The following is a 23,095-nucleotide window of genomic DNA, read 5'->3' on the forward strand; positions in this document are numbered from 1 at the left end:
TAATCCTGACTGTCAGCCTATCAACAACTCAAAGCATCTAAATGAGTAGCAAATCAAAATTTAAAACTTAACTATCCACAACCTATAAATTCTCACGCATCTAAGTCATCCAGGTATATTTACTCTTACCTCTCCACGAATTTGATACGTAAGAAAATCCACACACACGAATAAAGTAATACCCCTTGATATAATGATATGTACTTCCATTCTAAGGTCTTACTCACGTATGTAGTGAAACCATAAATTATACGCCATATGAAACAAGTTCCAAACCCTGACTAAAAACTGTTACGCACTAGTAGGACCAGAATCCTTTTCCTCAAAAGTTTGTCTAAATCAAACCAATCACGACCTACAAGATAAAGTCGAGACTTTTGATGTATTTTGAATGTATCTGTGGCAAAATGCAATTCAAAATTTTCAAAATTAGAGTTAAAGATACAAATTTTCTTCATGATCCAAAACTAAATTTTCTTAGTAAGAGATTTCAAATAATGTTTAACCACAATCATCAATACATATTTCAAATCTCTCAAATAGATTTAAGAAGATTAATCATGCAACTTAATGCATGAATTTTAAAACATATACATAATAATCATAACATATACATGGAGGGTGTTCCAACACTTTTCCTCAAAGTTTCGAGTTAAATCTATGTTCGGGTAAAGCGCATATTTTAGAAAATACCTTTAAGAAAGATAAATAGACATGTAGGTTCATATTCGCATAACCTGTGATCTAACACCTTTACCACCCTTTTATATCCAAACCAAGAGCTAACTCTACTAGTACATAAAGCCTGATCATTTCTAATCTCTGATTCATAACAAATAGGCATTCATGTTCCTAAGAAAAGATTCAAACTTGAACTCTATCTGATTTCGATTCTCAAACGAGTTCAAAATGTGTATACACACACACACATATATATATATATATATATATATATATATATATATAAATTTTGTGAAAAAGTAAAACAAGTGAATCTGGATATAGTAATAGTCAAGTAAAATTGAAAGCGCTTTTGTTCAAGTAGAACAAATAGGTAATGAGTTCAAGTCATCTCACCAAACCAACGAAATACTTTCGGAGTTCAAACTTCATAAAAGTTGAAAGATGGCCATAGGACCACTCATAATATACGTATAAAGCAACTATTAAAATTTCGCACAGGAAAATCTCACTAAGTTCCCAACTAGGTTAATCCATTATACACTGGTAGATCTAATCTTCTGGTTTATTCTCGATTCATATTCAGTACTAGGGTCTCATTAAATTATATAAGACTATCCATCAATTTTTTCTCATGAGTACGGGGTTGTCTAAGCCCTAGGCCACGACCCCTTTTTCCCATTCCTGCTACCATACTTAATAGAAGTCTATAAGCGCAAGAAAAGGAATAATTAAGTATAAAAGAACTTAATGCATATACAAGTTGCAAAAATATTTAGAATCAAAACATGCTTCTTTACATGTATCAAAAGTTATAGCATGAATTAAGAAGTCACAAAACAAGCCCAATATGTCAAATACTGTATATAGGCACTTAAGTGCCACAAAATATAGAAGTATATGCAAGCAGGGTACAAAAGGTCTCACGGCGTGCACCACCCTTCCTAAGCCCATAGTTAAACCAAAGGATCCAAATATCACTAATTTCAAACAAATCACATGCCTTTACGAAATTAGATCCAATCAAACCATAACACAAGCTAAAACCAAAGGTTATCCATTCGAAATTCAACTCAAAGTTCCCTCAGCCCGTACACCTAAAGATAGGCTCACTCTTCTGGAAAATCAAGAATTTTAAAACATAAGAAGAGTATTTAAAGTAACCAAAAATCTTATCAAGTTCAAGATTTACATTATAAAAACATAAGTTCGCCATTCTTCCGAAAACTCAAGATTTTTTTTTTTTTTTGTGTAAAGCATAGACAAATTCAAGTGTGAGAATACACCAGTATACAATCAAGGGGGAAAACTTAGTTTAGAAAATTTCAACCTTGTATCAGCCCATCATATACAAAATTCAACAAACTCATCAGTTATTCATAAATTTTCAGATTGAAATTCAAGTAAAATTCACATATTTACCAAAATCGGAAAATTATACATACTTAAAGTATATATATATTATTTCCAATCATCGTTTGAAAATAAACCTAGTACATCCTAGTTTTTCATTAGAATTTCAAAGCAGAAATTCTCTAGGAGGTAAATGGGTGGGAAAATGCATTTTATTCCTTTGAAACTCTTTTATCTTGGTTCAAAATCACCATACATGGAGTTTGACCATCAAATCCTGGTCTCTTATCCTCTATAGCCAGTACTAATAATTGTCTCAATTCTTTGCACACTTACAAGTATAATAATAATTCAAATTCGTCCAATCTTTCACTACTAACCCTCAGCCCATATTTTCCTTCAATATAACATCACCTAATTCCTCAATTTTTATTTCTACAAGTCCCAAGTAAGTAACTCTCTAATAACCAATTTCTTTAACCCCTAGGATACAATAGATCCTCCAGTTCACATAATATGCAAATTAATCCCACAGTTAGGCATCCAAAACTTTAAGCCTAAGATACACTACAAAAACTTTAAGCCTAGAAAACACTACAAGATCCAGAGCCAAGACTCTGATACCAACTGTGACAGCCCCACCTCCCCCTAAGGCAAACCAAAGGGCTCGGCGGACCGCCTGCCCAGCTCTCGCCGGGACTCACTACAGTCCTCAAATAAAATACATCACTCACATCCAATAACATAGGGTACAACCTCAAGAATAAACGAAATAACATTTTTCAAACTTAGAACGAGATAAGATACATTACAAATCTCAAGTAAGGGAATCATTTCCCGAATAAGACAAAAGTCCTCAGTTCTCAAATAATTACATCAAATACTTATCAAGTGAATCGAATTCAAATTATATATGAGATATCCCTTCAGGCACTAATAAATCAATACAAGCGCTTTCTTTGGCCTCGAGCCCTGTGGGGAAAAATTATTTTTGGGGGTCACTAATTAAGCCTCAGAACTTCCACTTCCAAACCTGTTAAGGAAAACAAATTGGGGTGAGTTAATGCTCAGTGAGGCCAAGGGAAAACATGCAAGCATGCGAGCAAAGACACAATATAAAGCAATAACTCGAGTAACAAGTAACTGCGAAACATTAAGCAAGTAGGGAATTTAATCACAATAAAAGGATACGGGAGCTCTCAGGAGCTAATCCACGCGCGATCCAAGCTCAGATAGTTGACCCTCCGTCAACTTTCACAGTTATCCATGTAGAACTCCACTTACTACCTCCAGCCACCATGACACCCTCTTGGATCCGTAACCAAACAAGCATGTAGGTGGTATCACTTAACAAGTATACCTAGCAAGACCCCTTATTTGGATCAAACTATGACACTTCCCAAGGTTCACCAAGTTTCTCGACCAAACCCTTGCCGGCTCGAGTTACAAGGCTAGCCAATGGGTTGGGGCGTCCCCTCCCATTCACTTTTAGGTCGATGAGACGAAGCTCCAATCGACAAGATTTGGTCATAGCATTGAGACGGGATGAGCGGTACCTCCTACCCTAAAAGGGCATGATACATTCTGCCGCTCAATGCTCACGAAAAACACTTTCATTTGCATTCACATGTAACACGTATCACTTATCAAGCAAGCAATTTCATGAAAGAGAGGACAATGGCGATAAAGTACGCCCTAGCCTCATTAACTAGCAAGTACAAGAATCATTTCATTTAAACACTTCACATGCACTTGATACTCATCAAGTATCAAAAGTCAAAGTTTGAGAAATTAGCTCTAAGACGCTTCGCCGGGAGATCCCTTGAAATCCTCTTGAGATCCTGAAAGTATGCAATAATGCATTGTATCTCAAATTCCAGGCCATACAGTATTCGTGTAAAGAAAAGAAATAGTCAATTTTGACTCCAAAATTCAAATTTCCAAAGTATTTCAATTCATAAGGAACCGACTTTCAAATGAGGTCTCAAGTGATAGGTGAACTCAAGTTCACCATGAAAATAGGTTTGAAATGCTCTAAGAGTTGTAAAAATGTAATCTAGGCCCTTAAAAGAACATTTAGGTCCAATTTGAAAATTTTCACTTTTCGAGTCATTCTTGGAAATATCAGTCCAGAAGTTCGGAAAGTCTAAAAATGGAAAATTTTACACCGTCAAAAACTTCATTCGAAGCATAACAACTTTGTAGAAGGTCACTTTCCAGGAATCAAATCAGACACAAGTCAATTTCTCTAAGAAACCTTACTATTCATTGAATATAGGTCAAAACAGTCCAAGTTTTCCAAATAATTTTGGAATTTCGGTAAAAATCATATAAGCAAAACCAACCTTTGAACTTTCATATGCATGTAAAGTTCCAATCCAGGTTTCAAATGAAAAAAACGGAACTCGATTCCGATGTTCCTAGCTCAAGAAATAAAAAGTTGAAGTTCGCTAAAATTCCTGGACTGTTGGCCTATTTTCCAGATTTAATGCCCTTCGCTAATTAGGCCGTATCTCACTCGATTCTCAGTGAAATTGAAAATGGCTGGTGGATTTAGAAACTAGGTTTACAAGGCTATATTTGTGTAGAAGAAATCATTTCCAAAATCCAGACATAAGCGGTTCAAAATCAAGAAACAAAATGGATTTTCTGGGCAGTCTCGGATGAACAGTAATAAACAGACAGCCAACTTTCAAAACTCGCCACGAATCGTTCGGGACGAAATAGAAAATGAGCTTGGTACCATTTTAAAGCTCTAAGAGTCTACTTTCAAATGCCTCAAATGGCACTCAATTTTGATCAACGAACAAAATGTTATAGCTACACAAATGTTGCTGGTCAGAAAATTCTGGAGCTTGTTCCAGTTTTGCTTCTTTACTTGTAACTCACAATTTAACCAACCATTTGGGTTGATTTTTGGTAGACAACCACAATACACATAGCACAACATATCTACACCAATTTGGAAGCTCAATTAACACCAGAAAATTTTCGAAATTACAGGGCAGCAGCAAACATGAAAGTCGGGCGGCAAGTCAGAAATTTCAGACGGTACCTTCTCCAAATTTCTAACTTTCTTCCAACTTCATTCCATCAATCATTCTATATACATGTAACATAGCACAATATCAGCAACCACAACATGTTAATTCATCACATCAGCCACCAATAAACATCCTCAAACCCTCGAGCATGTCATGGAATTGCAAGAACATAATTACTCAACCAATCAACCCAAATTCTACCATAGGTTGCAAACCCATGCTACCTTTGCTCCATTTGAGCTATAATTTTGCAAGATTAAAGTGTGGGTGAGTGAGTTACCTCAAGAACTTAGTTGGACAGCTTTAAGGTAGAAATTTTGACCGAAATTCCTCCAAGAAAACTGATGAACAGCCCCCTCTTCCAAGCTAGGATCAAAGCCCTCTAATGGATGATGAAATTTGGAGGTGGATTGAAGCAAGTTTGTGAGGATTTTGGCTAGATTTTTTTTCTTCCCATCTTCGGCCAACTAGAGAGTGATGAGAGGAGAGAGAGTGAAATCAGGTATTGTAATGAAAGTGGAGAGAATTGGTGACTTAATGGTTAAGTCTAAGTGTCAACTCATGTTAGGTCCGTTTAGGGTCTTCGCGTGTCCAATTTTCGCGCTCGTTTGCAACTTTTGTGCACTAAACCTCTGAGGTAATTTCCCTAGTACATTACTAGTAGTCTAATATCATGTTCTTAAAATCTCCAATTAATCAAATTAATGTGCCTGTCGGGCCCTTTTCGGCACGGGGGCGTATAAAGGTCAAACTTAAGGGTTTTCTCGTTTGAACTTGGAAATTCAACTTATTCGATTCTAAAACTCTAAAAGATGATAATCCAAGTATATATATATAACAATAAAAAAAAAACACGATAAGCAATTCATCTTGAATAAATTTGGGCATTAAAATAATATGCGCGTAAAGAACCAATCGGTAAAATTTATTTTCAAGAAATTCATGTACTTTAGTAATTTTTTTTTTGGGTAACTTGAGTACGAAATATTTGTAAAATGACCAATTTAACAATATTTTGAAATAATAAAATTATGGGTCCTCACATCAATTCTAATCAAAATTAAGCAAAGGTAGTCCAAAACGTCAAACAAATCCAACCAAAATTTTACTCTTGCAAAAATTACCCAAATGGCCAAGAGCTTCATCAATCATTAGCTCTTGGTATCCAACAATTACTTCTTACAACAATTTAACCAAAATTTCAAAGATTAAAAATCAATTTCATGTATTTGAAACCAAGGACAAGATTTGCAACAACCTCTTTTCCAAGATTGCAACCAATAACCTCATTACACATAACAATTACAGATTAAACATTTTCCAGCCATTTTTTTTTTCCAAAATATCCATTCCAATGCCAAGAAATTCCATCGGCTAAACCGCTAGTGGTTTATCCACCAAGTAACTTCCATGTCAACATTTCAGCCATAAAATCAAATGGTCACCCCAAAATTTCACATGCATGACCATCTTAATATATTCTAAAGTGAAATCAACCAACTAGAACTAATAACATGTAATTCCAGCAATTAATTCCATTAAAAATTTAACGCTTGTGCAAATCACTTAAATAGCCAAGAACTCAACCCAAAAACATGAAGAATATCATGGCGGCTTAACTCTCAAGCAATTCTAAAAATTCAGATTTCTTTCTTCTTCTCTTTTTTTTTCCACGGCTCAACAGCCACATGCATGGCTATCTTACGATATTATAAAGTGCAATCAACAAGTATAGGATATTTTACAGCGAATCAAACTTTAATGTAACAATCTGGAACCCAAAATTTGCAAAAGAAATCTAGACAAATTCTTTCTTCTTCCCTCGGCTAAGCTGAGAAATTCCAGCACTTTGCTTCAACATTTTTGGTCTTAAATCCGAATTTACCTCGGTTGAATCATTGTGTTAAGTACCCAAAACTAACATGCAAGGCTACTTAATGAAATTACTATCATTTCTAGTTCAGATCAAGTTCGGACAACAACTATAAACATCCACAAATCCAGAAATTCATTCGGCTATTCTCGGATGATCTTGCATGCAGCAGATTTTCTTGTTCATTTTTATTTCTTGCTTAACCGAGCTAATGAGCTGCATGCAAAGCTTAATCATCTTGTCTTAAGTTAGTTAATCACATTTATAAGCTCAGATTGCCTCAGGGAAACAAAATTAAAGCTGCATTTCCATTTCAGCTTCTCGGCAAACCCATTCCTTCCAAATCAGATTTTTCTAATGCTTTGTTTTCATCATCCGGAAGCATAAACTTCACATGCAAGCTCTTAAACAGCTTCATCTACCGATAATTAGCTAGCCTAAGTCTAGAATTTACCTCAGCTGGAAGCTCAGCTCACGCAACAAGAAGCTGCAATGTTTCTTTCTCGGCTAGCTCTCGGACAGCACAGGAATGCAGCCCGCCAACTCCCTCTCTTGCTCAAGCTTGCACGCGGAATGGAATGGTGGATGATCGCAGCTGGTTGAGGTTGAAGAAAGGAATGGAAGCTCTAGGCAGTGAGGAAGAGGATGATAAAACTCACGCAGTTATCTCTCACACTCACTCGCGAACAATTTAAGAAAGCAACTTGCGCAACTTCCTCCCTTGCTCAAGCTTCTGATCAGACAGGAAAATGGGAAGCTCGGCTCTTCACTCTCGGTCGATAATAACAAGGCAAAGAGAGAATGTTGTTGTGGTTTGAGGTGTGATAGTGGAGTGGAGATGGGGTGCTGAAATGAAGATGAATCGCGGATGGAGGAGGTTGAGTGTTTGAGAGGAGAAAGGAAATGTGATCCGACAGAAATGGAATTGTGATTTTAAAAGGTTGGCCAATGGATCCTTGGTGGTTGCATGGTAACTTCCGAGGTGGTGGAGGCTATTTTACTCTTTTCACGTTTCCTCCGAATTTCCACTTAAGTCCTTATTCTTAATCTAATTCCAAAATTTACCCCAATTGTAATTTGAATGCCTAATAATATACTATTCTCGCAAAGATTCGATTATCGAGATTTTAACGTCCTAAGTATACTAAGTGCACTTGTAACGGTTTTGTCTAAAATTTACCGACTTCATCTTATTGCTAAGGTTCCTATTAACACTTAACATTATTAACGATTAAAACTAGCTATCGGAATTCAAGGAATTAATATTAAGGCGATAAAATAATTTACATCAAGAAATATCAATTTATCTCGGCAAGAATCAAGTAATTTCAATATTTTACACAATTGAATTGTTTGTAGCATAAAAACTATTTTTACGTGCTTATTTAAGAACAAGTAAAGATAGAAGTGGGATTTATTAAAAATCTAACATGCAAAAGTAATATGTAACTGCATATTTATTATTATTATTATTTTATATATATTTTTTTTCGAGGTTCTCACAGACATTGTTAACAAAATGTCAATTCAAAGGGTGGTAAGAGAGATTTTGAAAACGTGGAGGGAACTTTGTGATATTTTTTGAAACCTCAAGGGAGGTTTCTGAAATTATCCCTAATGGGAATACACAGGTCTATTCGAAATAATCGGATGACAATAATAGCACCAATATCAACCAAGCAAATCTGCTATAAAATCACCCCCAAAAACTACAACTATCAGAAAAGTGGGTTTGGAAAGGTGTTACCAAACGAAGAGGAAATTTGAAATCTAAATCGGTGGATAAGTAGAGTTTGATGAGAAGATCCCGTGTGTAAAATTTCGTCTCAATCGGACTTCAAATCACCTTCCAACTGAGGCTTCAAAATTGCAAAGAATTTTCTGTCTCTAGCTCTCACTCTTTCTCTCTCTTCGTTTCTCTCAAAGGTGGCTGGCACTTTTTCTCACATGAAAAACTAATTGCATCTTGCGGCTGCTACTTGTATTTAAGCTTGAGAAACCCTCAAGCGTTGCTTACTTGCACAAATGGACTGGCCCACAAATGGGCTGGCCCACACACAAGTCCAACAAATATTGATGAGAGGTTGCTGGAAATTTCTCAGCTTCATCCGAGAACAAGAAATAAAGAAGTACCAGCTTCCTTTTGCGAATTTTGGTTCTAAAATTCTGTACTAAGCTGTAATATATTGTATAATACCTTGATTTCATCATGCATGAAAGATTTGAATATAAACTGAAGGGATTATCGGAGAAAAATTTGTGTTTTAAAACTGGTTGCTGTTAGAGTTTTGAAAACATGGCCGAGGGGGAAGATTAAGACCTAGCCCAGCTTTGCTCTGCGATTTCCTTGGCTGTAAACTTTATATCACTGCTAAAGATACTCTGTAGATTGATCACCATCCTCTGCATGTTAAGTTGGAGTTAACATAGAAGAAATTAAGGAAGTAGCCGTATGTTGAATTGCCAATTGATGACTGTTACACTTAGCTGATGACAGATTAGTATATATATGATTTCTTGACTGATCCATTTGCTGGAGTTAAGTGCTATTTGCCTTGGGCTGTGTTGAACAAAATGTATACTAAGAGATTAGTGTTTTAAGCAAGTAAACAGTGGGGCGTTGTTTTTTTTTTTTTTGGCAAACAATAATGGCCAAGGCGACAGCAACATTAGCCTGATGTAGATGACAAAGGAGGGGATTGTAAACACAAAACTAAATACTAATTTTAAGCACAGATAGAGATTATTGTTAACACATAAAGATTTTAACTACTCATACAATAATTAAGAATTGTCTTGCAGGCCACTGGCTGATAACAACTTGATAGCTTCGTACCACCAAAACTCACAGCTTCTAGTTGTTGGCTTTCAAAGTTGAGAGAGAAGCAGAATTGATTCTTGGCGTGGAACGCATAGGGCCTCCAAATGTTTAGCCTTCTGCAGAGTGATTCTATTACTAAAGTTAATGTCCAAGTCACCATCCTGTTCGACTTTATCCCAATCAAAACATTGGATGATTGTACCGATTGCCAATGAAACAGTCCGAATGCCTAGATTGGCTCCTGGACAAGCTCTCCTCCCCATCCCAAATGGCAAGAACTTGGAATTGAACTCTTCTTTGTCCATCAATTTCTTCACTTCGAATCTTTCTGGCATGAATTTCTCAGGCTCCTCCCAGAGTGTTGGATCCCGATGCACGGCCCAGGCATTAGCTAAAACAATTGTACCTTTGGGAATGTCATACATCCCTACCTTGCAATCTTCAGATGCATAATGAGGTTGCAGAAGTGGTGCTGCGGGGTACAGTCTCATTGTCTCATTGACAACACAATGAAGATAAGGAAGCTTTGGGATATCAGATTCTCTCAACAGTCTTCCATGTCCTATGTTGATGTCAATCTCAGTCCTGAGTTTCTGTAGTGCCGTATGGTTATTTAGCAAAAGCAGCATAGCCCATTCGATGGTCAGCGTGGACGTTTCTCTTCCTGCTGTAAGCATTATAAATGCAAAACTCTTTATGGCGTCATCTGATAAAAAAACAGATTCATTTTCCTTACGAGAAAGCAGATTTGCAATCAGTGCCTTCTTCTCCTTGTCCAGCAGAGTATTTGAACATCGAAATTCATCTATGAAACCCTGACCGAAATTATCTCTCTTCTTCTGCAAAGAGATCATTTCCTTTTCCAACCCTTTGTAGCCAAGCCACCTTAACACAGGGAAGAAGTCACACAAATTCATTGAAATGCTTGAACCAAACATTTCTCTGAATTCTTCAATTATTTGCATGCCCAACTCCTCTCCAGCATCCTCCTCTCTGACGGAGCATCTTCCAACAAGCATCCTCATCATAACATTGAGTGTGAAAATAGAAATCCAATGGCTCAAATCAACTCTTACTTGGCTTTCATTCTTTGAAACTCTGTAGATTGACCTGAGAATCATCTGACATTCCTCTTCCCTGATAACTGAAGTCCTCTGGAGGCTGTTGAAAGAGAGAGATTCAACAACAAAGAGGCCACGAAGAACCCTCCACAAGTCGCCATAAGGGGCCACCCCAGGGCCTGTGTAGTTATAGGTCAATCTATCTCCAGCCATGGTCCGAGGACGGTTTGCAAGCGTAATATCATTCTGGGTGAAGCACTCTTCAATGGCAGCTGGAGACGACACAACAACAAAGGAACGCCAACCGAATTGGAGAAAGAATATTGGACCATATTTAGCTGATAATGAAGTTAAGTCTTGGAAGAGTGAGTTCTTGATAAGGTAAAGATGGCCAATTATTGGCAGAGCAAGTGGACTTGGCGGTAACTTCTTGTTCTTGACATGGTTGAATAGCAAGTTTTTGGAGATGAGAAGCAAAGAACACGATAAGATGGTGATGAGGCAGCAGTAGAGATTCTCCATGGCCAAAAAGCTCTGGAAATACTTAAAGAGTCTTCACCCTTGTTGGTAATGCTATTGTAGGAACAGGAATGAGATGTCGGTGTCAGAGTGGGGATGAGCCGTTGATATTGGCCGCTTTTAAAGCAGAGAGAGAGATGCCGAAGTAGCTTACCTCTGAAAGTGGGTCTTCGCCGGAGTTGGAGATGCTGCCGGCGAAGAAGAGTGGGTCTTTCCCTTGGATTTGTTTGCTGGATGAGATGTCACTGCGGAAGAAGAGTCTGTTATCACCGCTTCTTAAGACTGCTTTTACAAAAGGAAAATAACTTCACAATGGTAGATCAAAATTTTGTAAACATTGCTAGAATTTTATTGAACATTTTGAAATGATATTGCTGGAAATTTTACTTGCTGGCCGAAACGGTGATAAGTTAAATCTGCCATGATGTTTTCTGAATTCTAAGATAACTTGTAGTAATTATGTATATATAACAGCTTATAACCTCTTAACCTTGCCTTCATAAACATCTTACTTGGATCAGATGCGCAATGGGTTTGATAGGGGGTCTAGTTGGTATTACATCAAGGAATCAATGTTTGGCAGGGTTCAGAATCCAATTTGGATGTTAAAGAAAAGTAGGTCAATGATTGGGAGAAGAGGTAACCTTGGAAATTAAGGTGGCTTACATGTAGTATTAAAGTAGGATTGAAGAAGAAATTATAAATTTGGATTCAATGTAAACTCATAAACGTAAAAATTGTTAGGTTCATGGCTAAAAGAATTATGTCTCACATTGGTTTGAGAAATGGAAAAAAAGCAATTAATATGTAAGTAAGTGCATAAGACCTAAAAGCCTAAGTTTTTGCATCAAAATTAGATTCTTCACTTACATATTGGGCTTTTTTAGTAGACTTTCTTGAGGTGTTTCTCCTTAACAACATCTACATTATTTGTCCTCTGATCTAAAATAATCAAATAAGTTTAAAAAATATATTTCAAATTTAGTTCAATGAACAAAATTGAACAAGATGCTTACCTCAATATTATATTTAAAAATGTAATATTTTATTATGTGAGTAATTTGGCATGTTCTAGGATGATGAACACGAACTTAAACAACAACTAAGAAGTATGATAGGATTGAGGTGCATAAGGATACTCTCTTTAAAATGATACATGGTCCTACAGTTTTTCTTTTTTAAGAATTGCTACAGGAGGTCTAAAGCGCCATCTACAGGATACAATAGTCCGACTCAAAGGATGTTGCTTCTCTTTGACCTGTACAATCAAGAGAAGCAGAAGCCTCCCCAATACCTAAATAGAGTACTAGAAAAAGAAATGACTGTAGAAAAAATTCTATTTAGAAGATGTTTCTGTTGAGAGAAGTGTAAAATTTTTCAAAGAATTTCACTATTTATATGCTACACAATTCATTTAGAAATATAGGTTACATATCCAAGTACAATATGAAATAATTACACACACACACATACATACATTCATTTATTCATACAAATACATAAAATATATAAAATTGTAGGATTTGTAACCTATACAAATTGATGACATAATATTTCATGCATTTAAAAATGGTAAGAAACATAATTTGTAACTCCTCTATCATAATTCTCAACATTAAGGTTTGCAATCCCCAAAAACTCCCAAATTAAATTGTTGTAAAACTTTTTGAGAGAATTGATCAAATAAATTTCATATTTTATTAAAATACTCCAACATTCCTCCAATTATTTTAATAGAATAGGAAGAAAATAAATATTTAGACAAAGTGAGAATTAGTCTATACATATTTATATTAATGATAAATCTAGACATGTTAGTCTTAGATATGAGTATCTTAAGCAAATGCCACGAAATAACGTGGTGACTGTTGTACGTATGAGAACATACACCAACTTAATGGACCCGTAGATTAAGTGTTTGCCAAGAGACTTTGTGAGGATAACATCATTGGAGTCACAATTGAAATAATTTATGTAAAATCACTAGCAAACAGGTAAAAGCAATCTAAGAAACAATTATTAAATTCTAAAGATTGAAATGCACAAGAAAGACATAATCTAAAAGAATCAAAACTATTCGAATTAGATCGAAATCCAAATCAAGGAGATCGACAACTAGAATCATGTGATCAAGAAGTGCAACTACAATTAACACACGCAATCGTTTATCAACTCTTGAATCACGCAGTTATCTCTTTGATTTTTTTTTTTTTTTTTTGTTGGTACGAAGTAGGAGGTCAATCGGACGTATCCACAACATAGAGGCAAACCAGAGCTCAGAAGAAATATAAGAATCGATATCCTGAAACCAATATCGTGCATAACAAATTGTTTATACAGAAACGGTGCCCACCACAACATGAGAGCCCACTCCGAGTTCAGAAGAAATATATGGTTGGTAAGGAATCAATCTCAAGAAACCAACGTTGCACCGAAGACGTTATTTTAGCAGTAAAACTTAATATAAAAATTAAGTAGACGGACAATCATAGAGTTAATAAATCAAAGTTTTCCATTCTCGACGCATCCCACGCTAGCTCTTCAAATTAATCTTGTCCCACAAAATATGTATTTGAAAAACAGAACATAGTGGTTGCATTTTTTGGAAAGCCTTTTGAAAATTTTTTTGTATATTTGTTTTACATTTTTTGCGCATTTTTTAATTTGTATGTAATTGACTTGTGATTCTTATGTCTTTCAAATTGTTTATTTTTAGCATTTGTTTAAGTCCAACCAATTGAACTTAAACCTCTCGACTTCTGAACCTGAACTTAATTGAATTTCAAAACTCTGCTATGTATACGCTAATGTTTGCCATTCTACCATAGTGAGAGGAAAAGGTCTACTTTTCAGAGGATACATTATTGGTTGAATCAAATACATATTTTACTCAAATCACATATTAAGAAAAGGTTGAATTAAGGAAATACATATTTTACTCAAAATAACAGCAATGCCCATCATAAAATTAACTTTTACTTCTTTCGTCCGGCAAAGAATTTCATTCATTTTTGCGCCCTCCTTCCTCCACAATGTTTGTCATTTCCAAAAGGTCCACATGATATATTTACTATTTGTCTACCCTTAACCCTTGTCATCTTGTGGATGACATGTAGCAATCGTTCAGATGTTGAATTTTGGTGAAAAGTAGAAAAGACTGAAATTAACTTACTGATCTTAACAAGCAAGATTTTCATTAAAATAAAAAATTGTGACAGATAGAGTATAACAAAGACTGACAAATTGTTTCAACATCCTCCTAGGATATACTTAAGGCAACTAATTAACTAGGAAGAGAAAAGCACTTGTTCACCAATTAAGCATAACATTCTAATCCAGGCTGCTGTAAATCAGTCCTCTAAGTAAGTTGTTTGAATTGATAAACCTCCATCCGGGGAAAATATTAAAAAAAAAAAATCTGCATTAGGGTATACATTAGCAGAAAATGAAAAAAAAAAACCTTTAGACTGCAATCTAGTAACATGTGTTCCAGATGCACAAAGAAATTGAAACATATAGAGCTTTGATTGTCAAAAGTAGCACTAGTACTCCTCGGAGTTTAATTAAAATACAGATGATCAAATATGAGTGACGCCAATGTAATGATTTCAAGTATTACACATTCGGACAAGGTTAGTAGCACTAGTACTCCCAGCACTTTTGGAAGTTGGAGAGTTGGACTTTAGGTTATTAGCACATTTAAATTTTTATACTAATTGTAGTAAGTAATATTTGGAGGGACCATAAGTTTCAGGTTGAAAAAAGGCATGGTGAAAATCTTTCCAAATAACATAGCACCCAGCTAACTTCCCTTACCCTACTACTTGTACGAAGAAAAGAGAGAACAAAAATATATCACCCATTAATACATACTAAAAGTTTTTACAGCAATTACATGGTGAATTCACTAAATTAGGCATTTGGTTGACTTTGACATGTGTGTCAAGTCAAAACATTGTAAAAAATTGCAACTTATTGTATACTGATTTTCCAGGGATAGAAATTAAACTTGGAAATCTGAAAGATAACTAAAGAATCAATATTAGAATCAATAAAAAAAAAGTTTCCAAATCAAATCAAAATTATTGAAATTTGACGAAAGATCAAATCCAAATCAAATAAATCCTTACACGTTAAACCCACGAGAAACCTGTTATCAAGAGGTGCAATTACCACTTGAGAAAACTCCAATGTATCTATCACCTCGTGGATCACACATATAATGGGTCCTCTTAATTATTTTCAGTTGGTACGAAATCATTCAGATATGATTTCCGTGACAAATTCTGAGTGTAACCCAGTATTCACCTCAACCAGTCGAGACATTAGTCTGAAAACCATGAAATTTGACTCTCCAATTCTTGGGTTTTGCCTCCCTTTTTATAAGGTGTAGAATCTCCTCTGAACTAGAGATAAAATTGCTAAGACAGGGATGCTGAACCATGGAAAAATCCAACAAACGGAAAAGATATCTTAAGCTGGTAGAACTATTACATTCGATGAAAAAGCTTTCCATGCATCGGAATAATGAGCAGTAAGGGATGGTCTAATTTTACCCTGGAATGTGGGTTTTCTTTCGAAAAAATGCTAACTGGTTGACAATTGCTGAAGTTTTTGTGCATATCTCTACCATGAAGCCAATCAAAATGTCAATGGACTAGACAGAAAGGGCAGTAGTTTAAATTTTGTAGTGAAATTAACTTAATTACCTCAATGGAATTGAACTGAAAAATGCAATCTTCTATTCAGACAAAATTCACATGTTCTAAGTTCATTAAGAAAGATCAATGCCTGTCATATTAATGCAAAATTATTGATAACAGCAAGAAGGATACTTTTAGAGCTGATATAGTCTAGAGTCCATGCATCTAACCCACTCTCTTGACATAGATCGGAGTTCGATGCGTGTTAAACTCAAGTCTTTATGCCAAAAACAAAAAAAAAAATAGACTCAAGTCTATTCAAAAAACCAAAGATTGGAATCCAAATCAGTGATGTCGAATTGATTATCCATGGACGCTAAAACCGCCAGAACAAGTCATCAAGAGGTGAAACTACCACATACTACAATACCCAATTGTTTAGCAAATCAAGGATAAGGATCAGACAAGTATCAGGGTATTAATGGGTCCTCTGTGTTATTTATTTGCAGCAGGTACGAAGTCAATTAATCAGACATACCCACCAAATGACACAACTTAAGGCTTGGAGGAAAAATATGATTGCTGAAGAATCGTTATCAGAATCAAATCATTGTACCTTAAATACAACTTTTTTGGATTCGGTTAGGTTTGCAGCGAGGTGGAGAAGATCGCAATTACATTCAAGCAATTAACAGCAGAAGAAACATAACTTTAACATCTGATTCTAGTAATGGTTTCTGGCAAAGAATACGTTTCCTTCACGAGTAATGTTTCTAGAAATAATCTTTATATTTTTAGTGTTTAAAATAACTTGAAGAACACGGCAAAAGTAAACTTTGCTTTGTGGACTGATGAGTAAACACTATGAAATGATGAGTAAACATCAACACCATATGTCTGGAAAGAGAGGAATTACATAATTGTTAGCAACAAGGTTACTAAAATTGGGGGTTATTATAACTTTATCCCTTTAAACTATAGTGCTAATATCAATTTACCTTTTTAACATTATTTTGTAGGGATTTGACCTCGCAGTTATTCTCCTTTTTCATTCTAAGAGGACCAAGAAAAAATGTAAAAGGGTTCCTTGTTTTTTCATTCTCAACTAATAAGAAAAAAAAAAGAAATGGGATAGAGGTTGATAGAAAACTCAATTTAAAATAAAGAAGAATCCAATATTATAATTAATTTAAAATAAGTTAGAGTGGGTGGTAGGGGTGAAGAGTAAGTAGTAATTTTAAAATAAAAAGCACATTGGATTCTTTATTATTTTTATTTTCTTTTTTCAAAATTGAGTTATCTCTCTATTTTCTTATTTTAAGTATTGATAAGTGCACGAGGAAAAAAAGAAGAAGACATTTTTTTTGACTTTTTTCCCCTTGTTATTAAAGAGGGTGGAAAAAAGGGAGAAGACACTTTTTTATTTTTTTTCTTGGTATTAAAGGGTGAAAAAGAGGGAAAAAAATCATTCCAATTTTTTTTTATTTTTAATCATACAGGAGAGGGATGTACTTTCTTCTAAAATATTAGGTAAATTATATATAATTTCATGTGGTTTCATCTATTGTCACATGATCCCCAAAACATTTTAGGGTTTTATGCGGCTGATGTAAGGGAAAAAATTCATATTAATACCTCATATTTGCCTTAAGGAGTTTTATATTTAAATCAAATTATTCAATGAATATATTTTTGTTTTTCTCCTAGTCTTAAAAAGCCTTACCTCAGGCCTAAATCATTTCCTCCATATTCATTTGGCCAAATTTACAATCATATATTTGTGTTTGTAGCTGTTGATTGAACTTTGGTCTAAGAAAAAATGATAACAAATGGAAAGAGTGAGATACAAGTCAATTAAAAAACATGATTAACACTAGAATTTGTGAGACATGGAGACTTGGATTATAAAAAGGATAAGAAAACTTGAAGAGGGGAAAAAAGGTGGATTAAAACTATACGAAAGAAGTAGCATAACAGTGATATAGTATTTGGTGATGGGCAGAATCTTGGTGATATGTTTTTAAGTTTGATAGGCATTTTATTACTTTTGGGAAGATTATTATAATCATTTTGAGTCCTTAGAAAAAGCATGGAAGTATAATATTTGAATATAGAGGTGGGCAACATGAGATTATCAGAAATCTTGGAAGAAGTTTTTGAAATTATCCTATCCTATAATACTATTCCCTTTTTTTTCTACCTTGTGATTATTGATTTCCACATTCACACTCGAAATGCTAAAGCAAAAAAGCAAAATTCAAGGATTAAAAATGAAAAAAAAAAGAGACAAGGTTATAAACATAGGGAAAGACTCTAGATTTGATTAATGCTAAAATATTATAAAATGATTATAGAATTTCATTTTCATTTTTTTTGAGTGACACTTTTTTTAAAAAAAATAATAGGGGAATGATGAGATTTAAAAAGCGAAAAGAGAACAGGGAGATCAAAATTCAGGATCTCTAATTCCTGGGAGTAACATGATAATATTATTTATAAAAATCCAATATCAAATCCTATTGGTGTAATATAAAGGAATTTGGATGATTGAAGTGTTTAGAATATAAAATACTTCTTAATTATAATATCTTATTCATTAGTCGAATGTGGAATCTTATGTTTGTTGCCCCTTTCTTTTTTGCTTTGGATTTGGGTTTTTGGCGTTGAATTTTGAGTATGAATTGAGTAAGATTATAGCATGACAAGGTTCATTTAATTAAGGTCTTCCTACATTTAAAATGGGAGCTTACATGACATAAAAAGATTAAAATGGTAATAATTTACAAAAGAGCATCATACTAGGAATATTTTTCCTAAAAAAGGTCATTTTAGAAAAAATATTCCGTGAATCCATGGTTTCATGTGGAATGACTTCTTTTCATGGACGTGATTAACATCATGTCTCTTATCATTTCGATGAGGATTATTAACATCCAAGTCCTGGAGCCTGATTGCTTTAATACTATCCTTTTGGGTATAATATCACAAGTTCCTCCCCGTAAAGTTTGCAATGCGTTTTAAGACAGTGAGAATTAAGTATATCACGGGAAAAAAAATTAATGGCAAAGTAACTTACCAGAACAACCAACAGATGGAGGACGAGAATCCAACAAGCAAGTCCTTTGGAATCCATCAATTGGTAGGTTTTATATCCCTTGCAACTCCTCCTTTGAAGGTTGATGCAAGAGCAGAAGCAAATGCCAAATTTTCATATGGATTAAAAATGTGCTTGATTAGAAGGTTCTTCTTCAAATAGTACGATTAAAATATGACCCCATGAAAGATAATGTTTCTCATTGAGACTGAAAAATGAATCAAATTGTTTGATATTCAAATCAAATTTGGCTAAATAAAAGTTTGTTTGAACTTAGTTTGTCAACTAATCAAATCAAATTGAAGTATTATTATGTGTTTGATTAACTATCAAACTTGGCATCAACTTGGCTTCATTAACGTATAATTAGAATTTACAAGTAAAATATTTAAGTTAATCAAGTTCGACTTGTGCTCAACTCTATAAAAACTCATTTGAGTTTGGCTTAATTAATAAACAAGTCAAGTTTGAAGACCTTCCTCTTACTTAAAAATATTTTAAAAAATCAAGTTTGAATATAGTTTCAAATTCATTAAATAATCTAACAAGTTTGAACTAGAATGTTGAATCTAGTAGATCTAGACAAAATCACTAAATTTATTTTAGACCATAACTGTAGATTGTTTAGAAAAAAAGGACCAAAATGTAGACCTACCCACATGATGCAAACCAACCAGCCATGTGATCCATGCTGTAACCTTGCTAGCTTTGTGAGTTCCCGAAATTTTACTTGTGTATTTGAATTTACTTGTATTAGATTCTTGGTTGAATGTGAGCCAAGGGAGTGAATTTTAGTAAGAAAAGTTTCATAATCTCAAGTTATTAGAAAATCTAGAAATTTTAGTAGGAGGCTCTGTGCAACTTTGGAAAATTGGCTATAACTTCGTATAGAAAAGTCCGAATTGAGTTCTGTTTGTTGCGTTTGAAACTAGACTCATAAGAGCTTCCTATGGTGAAAAATTTAGAGTTTGATTCAATTGCTATAGATTCCATAAAATTGGCAAAGTTGACCGAAAATTCTGCCCTGCACAAGTAAACATAGGAATGTTGTAGTAGTTTATTGCTCAATTTGGACTAACTTATGAGCTGAATTTCTTTGAGGTGTCTTCTAAAGATTATTAATGTTTTAAGTCTAGTTTTCAACAGGCCAAGTTATTTTAATGTTGACATTTATAACTCAAGTTATGATTTTTCTAAAGGAATGGCATAAGTTAGGGTTTTTTATGCATACTAGGGTTTTTGGTGTGTTTTTGGTGCATTTTGGTAGTGTGATTAATTGGTGAGGTGTGTGTACTAAATTTGGTGTTTAAGAGTGAGTTTTATATAAGAAAAAGTGTGTGATTAGAAGTTCTAATAATAAGTTAGTGAATCATAAGTTAAAACACTAGTACGTGTGCGAGTTAAGGAAAATCGGCTTATACCGATGCGCAACGTTTGCTACCGATTGAGTACACCACTTGAACACTACTTTATTACCTTAATCTCCTTGCTATTATTTCATAAATATCAGCCCTTCATCAGCCTTAAAATGGCCAAAAATTTTGACCAAGAAAAGAGGGAAAAAGAAAAAATTTGAGCTTTAATCTCGCGGCGACACTTGGCGACCATCCATCCAACTTTGACCAAACCAATTCCTATCTTCTTATCATTCTTTTAGCTTCATTTCTTCTCAATTTCTGACTTGTTGGCCGAGCTTGAGGAAAGAAAAACAACAAGAGAGAAAACTCCACCTTTCACCTTGAATTCATCCTTGTTTGAGCAAAAACAACCAAACTAAACCGATTAAACTTCTCTTTTGGTGGTTGGAAAGCTTTGTGTGATAAAAGTTTTGGAAAAAAGTGGTGTGATTTTTACTTACAAGCAATTATTGGAAGGTATCATGGCTGCCTTTCCTTTCTCTTCCTTAATCTTGTTTAAATTTGGATAGAAGCAATTGTTCTTGGCTTGTAATGGTTAATGATTCAGTTTTGGATGATATAATGGAAGGGTTAGCTAGGGTTTACATTTTCAGCATTGAATATGGTTGTCTGTGAGAACCCTCACTTTAAAACGCAATTTCCCTAAACTACATGCCTTGCCCTAAGATTTAAACCACTTTTTATATGTCCTTGCATTATATTCTACATGTGTTACAACAATTCCCTTGTATTGCATTTCATTTCCTCTACTTGAATTAACACATTTCTTTGAGTTAGTTTTAGTTTATTTCACCACTTACATTTTTACCAAATATATGATAGGTTAGAAGTGTTAAATAGGTATTGGAACATTTGGAAGGGTTGAAACACCATTAGTCAAAGATTAAGGAAGAAATGGACAAGAATTGGGCCAAGTGGCCAAACCCTAGCCATGCATCTTGTTTGACCAAAGGTTAGAGGAAATTTAAACCATTTTTGGCTCTATTATTTCTTAGGTTGGCTGAATTCTTGAAGCTTCTCAAGGAAGAGAGAAAACTCCATTTTTCTTGCTCTCTAACCCTAGTTTGATCAAGAGCTAAAACCAAAAGAAAAAGAGTTTGAGTTAGTAGAGTGAATCTCCTCCAACCCTAGAGAATTTGTTTCAAGCTTGAAGCTTTCATTTTGGTGGATTGTTTTGGTGGTTCAAGCTTCTTACATGAGAGGTAAATAATCTTTAAATCTTGATTTTATGGTGTTATATCATGTACTATAAGTTTTAATAGCAAGCTACAAGTTATTTGGATGAGATTTGTGATTAATCTTCTTGAATTAAACAAGTAGTAGTTGGGTTAGTTAGTATGCATACCATGTGTTTGATGAAATGTTTAAACTTTGTTCATGGTTGTTTATGAAGTATTAACATGTTTTAGACCCCTTTTGAGTTAGATTTAACACTTGATATGTTGTTTAAGTGAAAATCATGAAAGGATGAAGGTTGGTGACATGAAGGAACTTGTGGACTGTTTTCTTTCTTCTTGGCTGACCGGTTTTGGAAGGAGAGATTCTTCCTTGATTTTTGTCGATTATTTGCACCTTAATAGTGCCTAAGAAACTTGGCTAGACATTAGTTAAGCTCATGTGCGAGTTGGAATAAAATTTAAGCAAGTAAAGTGGTTGGTTGGACCACTAGTGGATTGTTTTGGTTTCTCTTGATGACTAGGCTGCTATGGTCATTCTTAATCATGTTGATGTATTTCATTTTGAACTCCAATGGCACTAGGTGACCTAAATCCCTGTATATGAACATTAGAGGACTGATTTGGGAGAATTTGAACCAAAACGAATGAAGATAGCACCAAGAACTAAAGTAGTTTTGCTTGAGGTTAGGGCTGATCAAGAGTTGGAAAATCAGCCGAATTGTCTGAGCTACTGGTACTGATAGGAGACGAACTAGAGTATGAATGGTACGTTGAAAAGCCCTTCAAGTCTAGTTTCCAACGCCACCAACGGCACCGGATTCTGACCTTCCTACAGTGAGATATAGCTGTTTTCCCAAGACTGCGCGGGCACAACTGTTTTACCCGCTAAGAACAACTTGAGCTTGGATGAAACTTTTCTTTTGCCCAACTTTCTTGCACTTGTCAAACTTGTTTTCTCATGAACTTTTACTGCATTTTGGGCCTAACTTGCATGGTGAATTGAGTAGATTTAACCACTCACTTGGTCACCTAATGAGCTCACTTTTGGGTTAGAATTGAGCCTAGTTTGTTAATGATTTCACTCGTTGCCCTAGGATTGGGAAACGATGGTGAACGTAACCAAGGAACTTGACGTTTGAACTCTACATTGCTTGACAGGTGAGTGTTCCAAGTACATGAAAATATTTACATGGAATGTCTCCTTACTTGAATAACATGCTTACTTGGTTAAAGTAACTTCTCTTGAATTGATAACCTTTGGGACGAGGATGTACTTTATCATACTCGATCCTTTGTAGTTCACTTCATGATATTAATATGAGATGAAATGCTTTGCTTGCACTTGACTTGTTGGTTACTCGGGTGGTTATCCCACGACTTACGTGTTACATGCTCATTATTGTTAGACAA

General features: G+C 34.8%; 1 protein-coding gene across 2 annotated transcripts; it reads right to left on the reverse strand.

Annotated features, from left to right (window-relative positions):
- Positions 1-9,650: 9,650 nt before the first annotated feature.
- Positions 9,651-12,017, reverse strand: LOC113695585 (cytochrome P450 81C13-like). Of its 2 annotated transcripts, none has more exons than XM_027214713.2 (3): positions 11,835-12,017; positions 11,507-11,597; positions 9,651-11,406 (listed from the first exon to the last, which is right to left on the reverse strand). In XM_027214713.2, the coding sequence occupies exon 3, from the start codon at positions 11,353-11,355 to the stop codon at positions 9,820-9,822; it is 1,536 nt and encodes a 511-aa protein (XP_027070514.1). In that variant the 5' UTR covers positions 11,356-11,406; positions 11,507-11,597; positions 11,835-12,017; the 3' UTR covers positions 9,651-9,819. The 2 variants fall into 2 exon arrangements, with proteins under 2 accessions (XP_027070514.1, XP_071911798.1); XM_072055697.1 differs by having other exon boundaries at positions 11,865-12,015.
- Positions 12,018-23,095: the final 11,078 nt, after the last annotated feature.

Source organism: Coffea arabica, chromosome 6e, assembly GCF_036785885.1.
Source record: "Coffea arabica cultivar ET-39 chromosome 6e, Coffea Arabica ET-39 HiFi, whole genome shotgun sequence".
Taxonomy (NCBI): domain Eukaryota; kingdom Viridiplantae; phylum Streptophyta; class Magnoliopsida; order Gentianales; family Rubiaceae; genus Coffea; species Coffea arabica.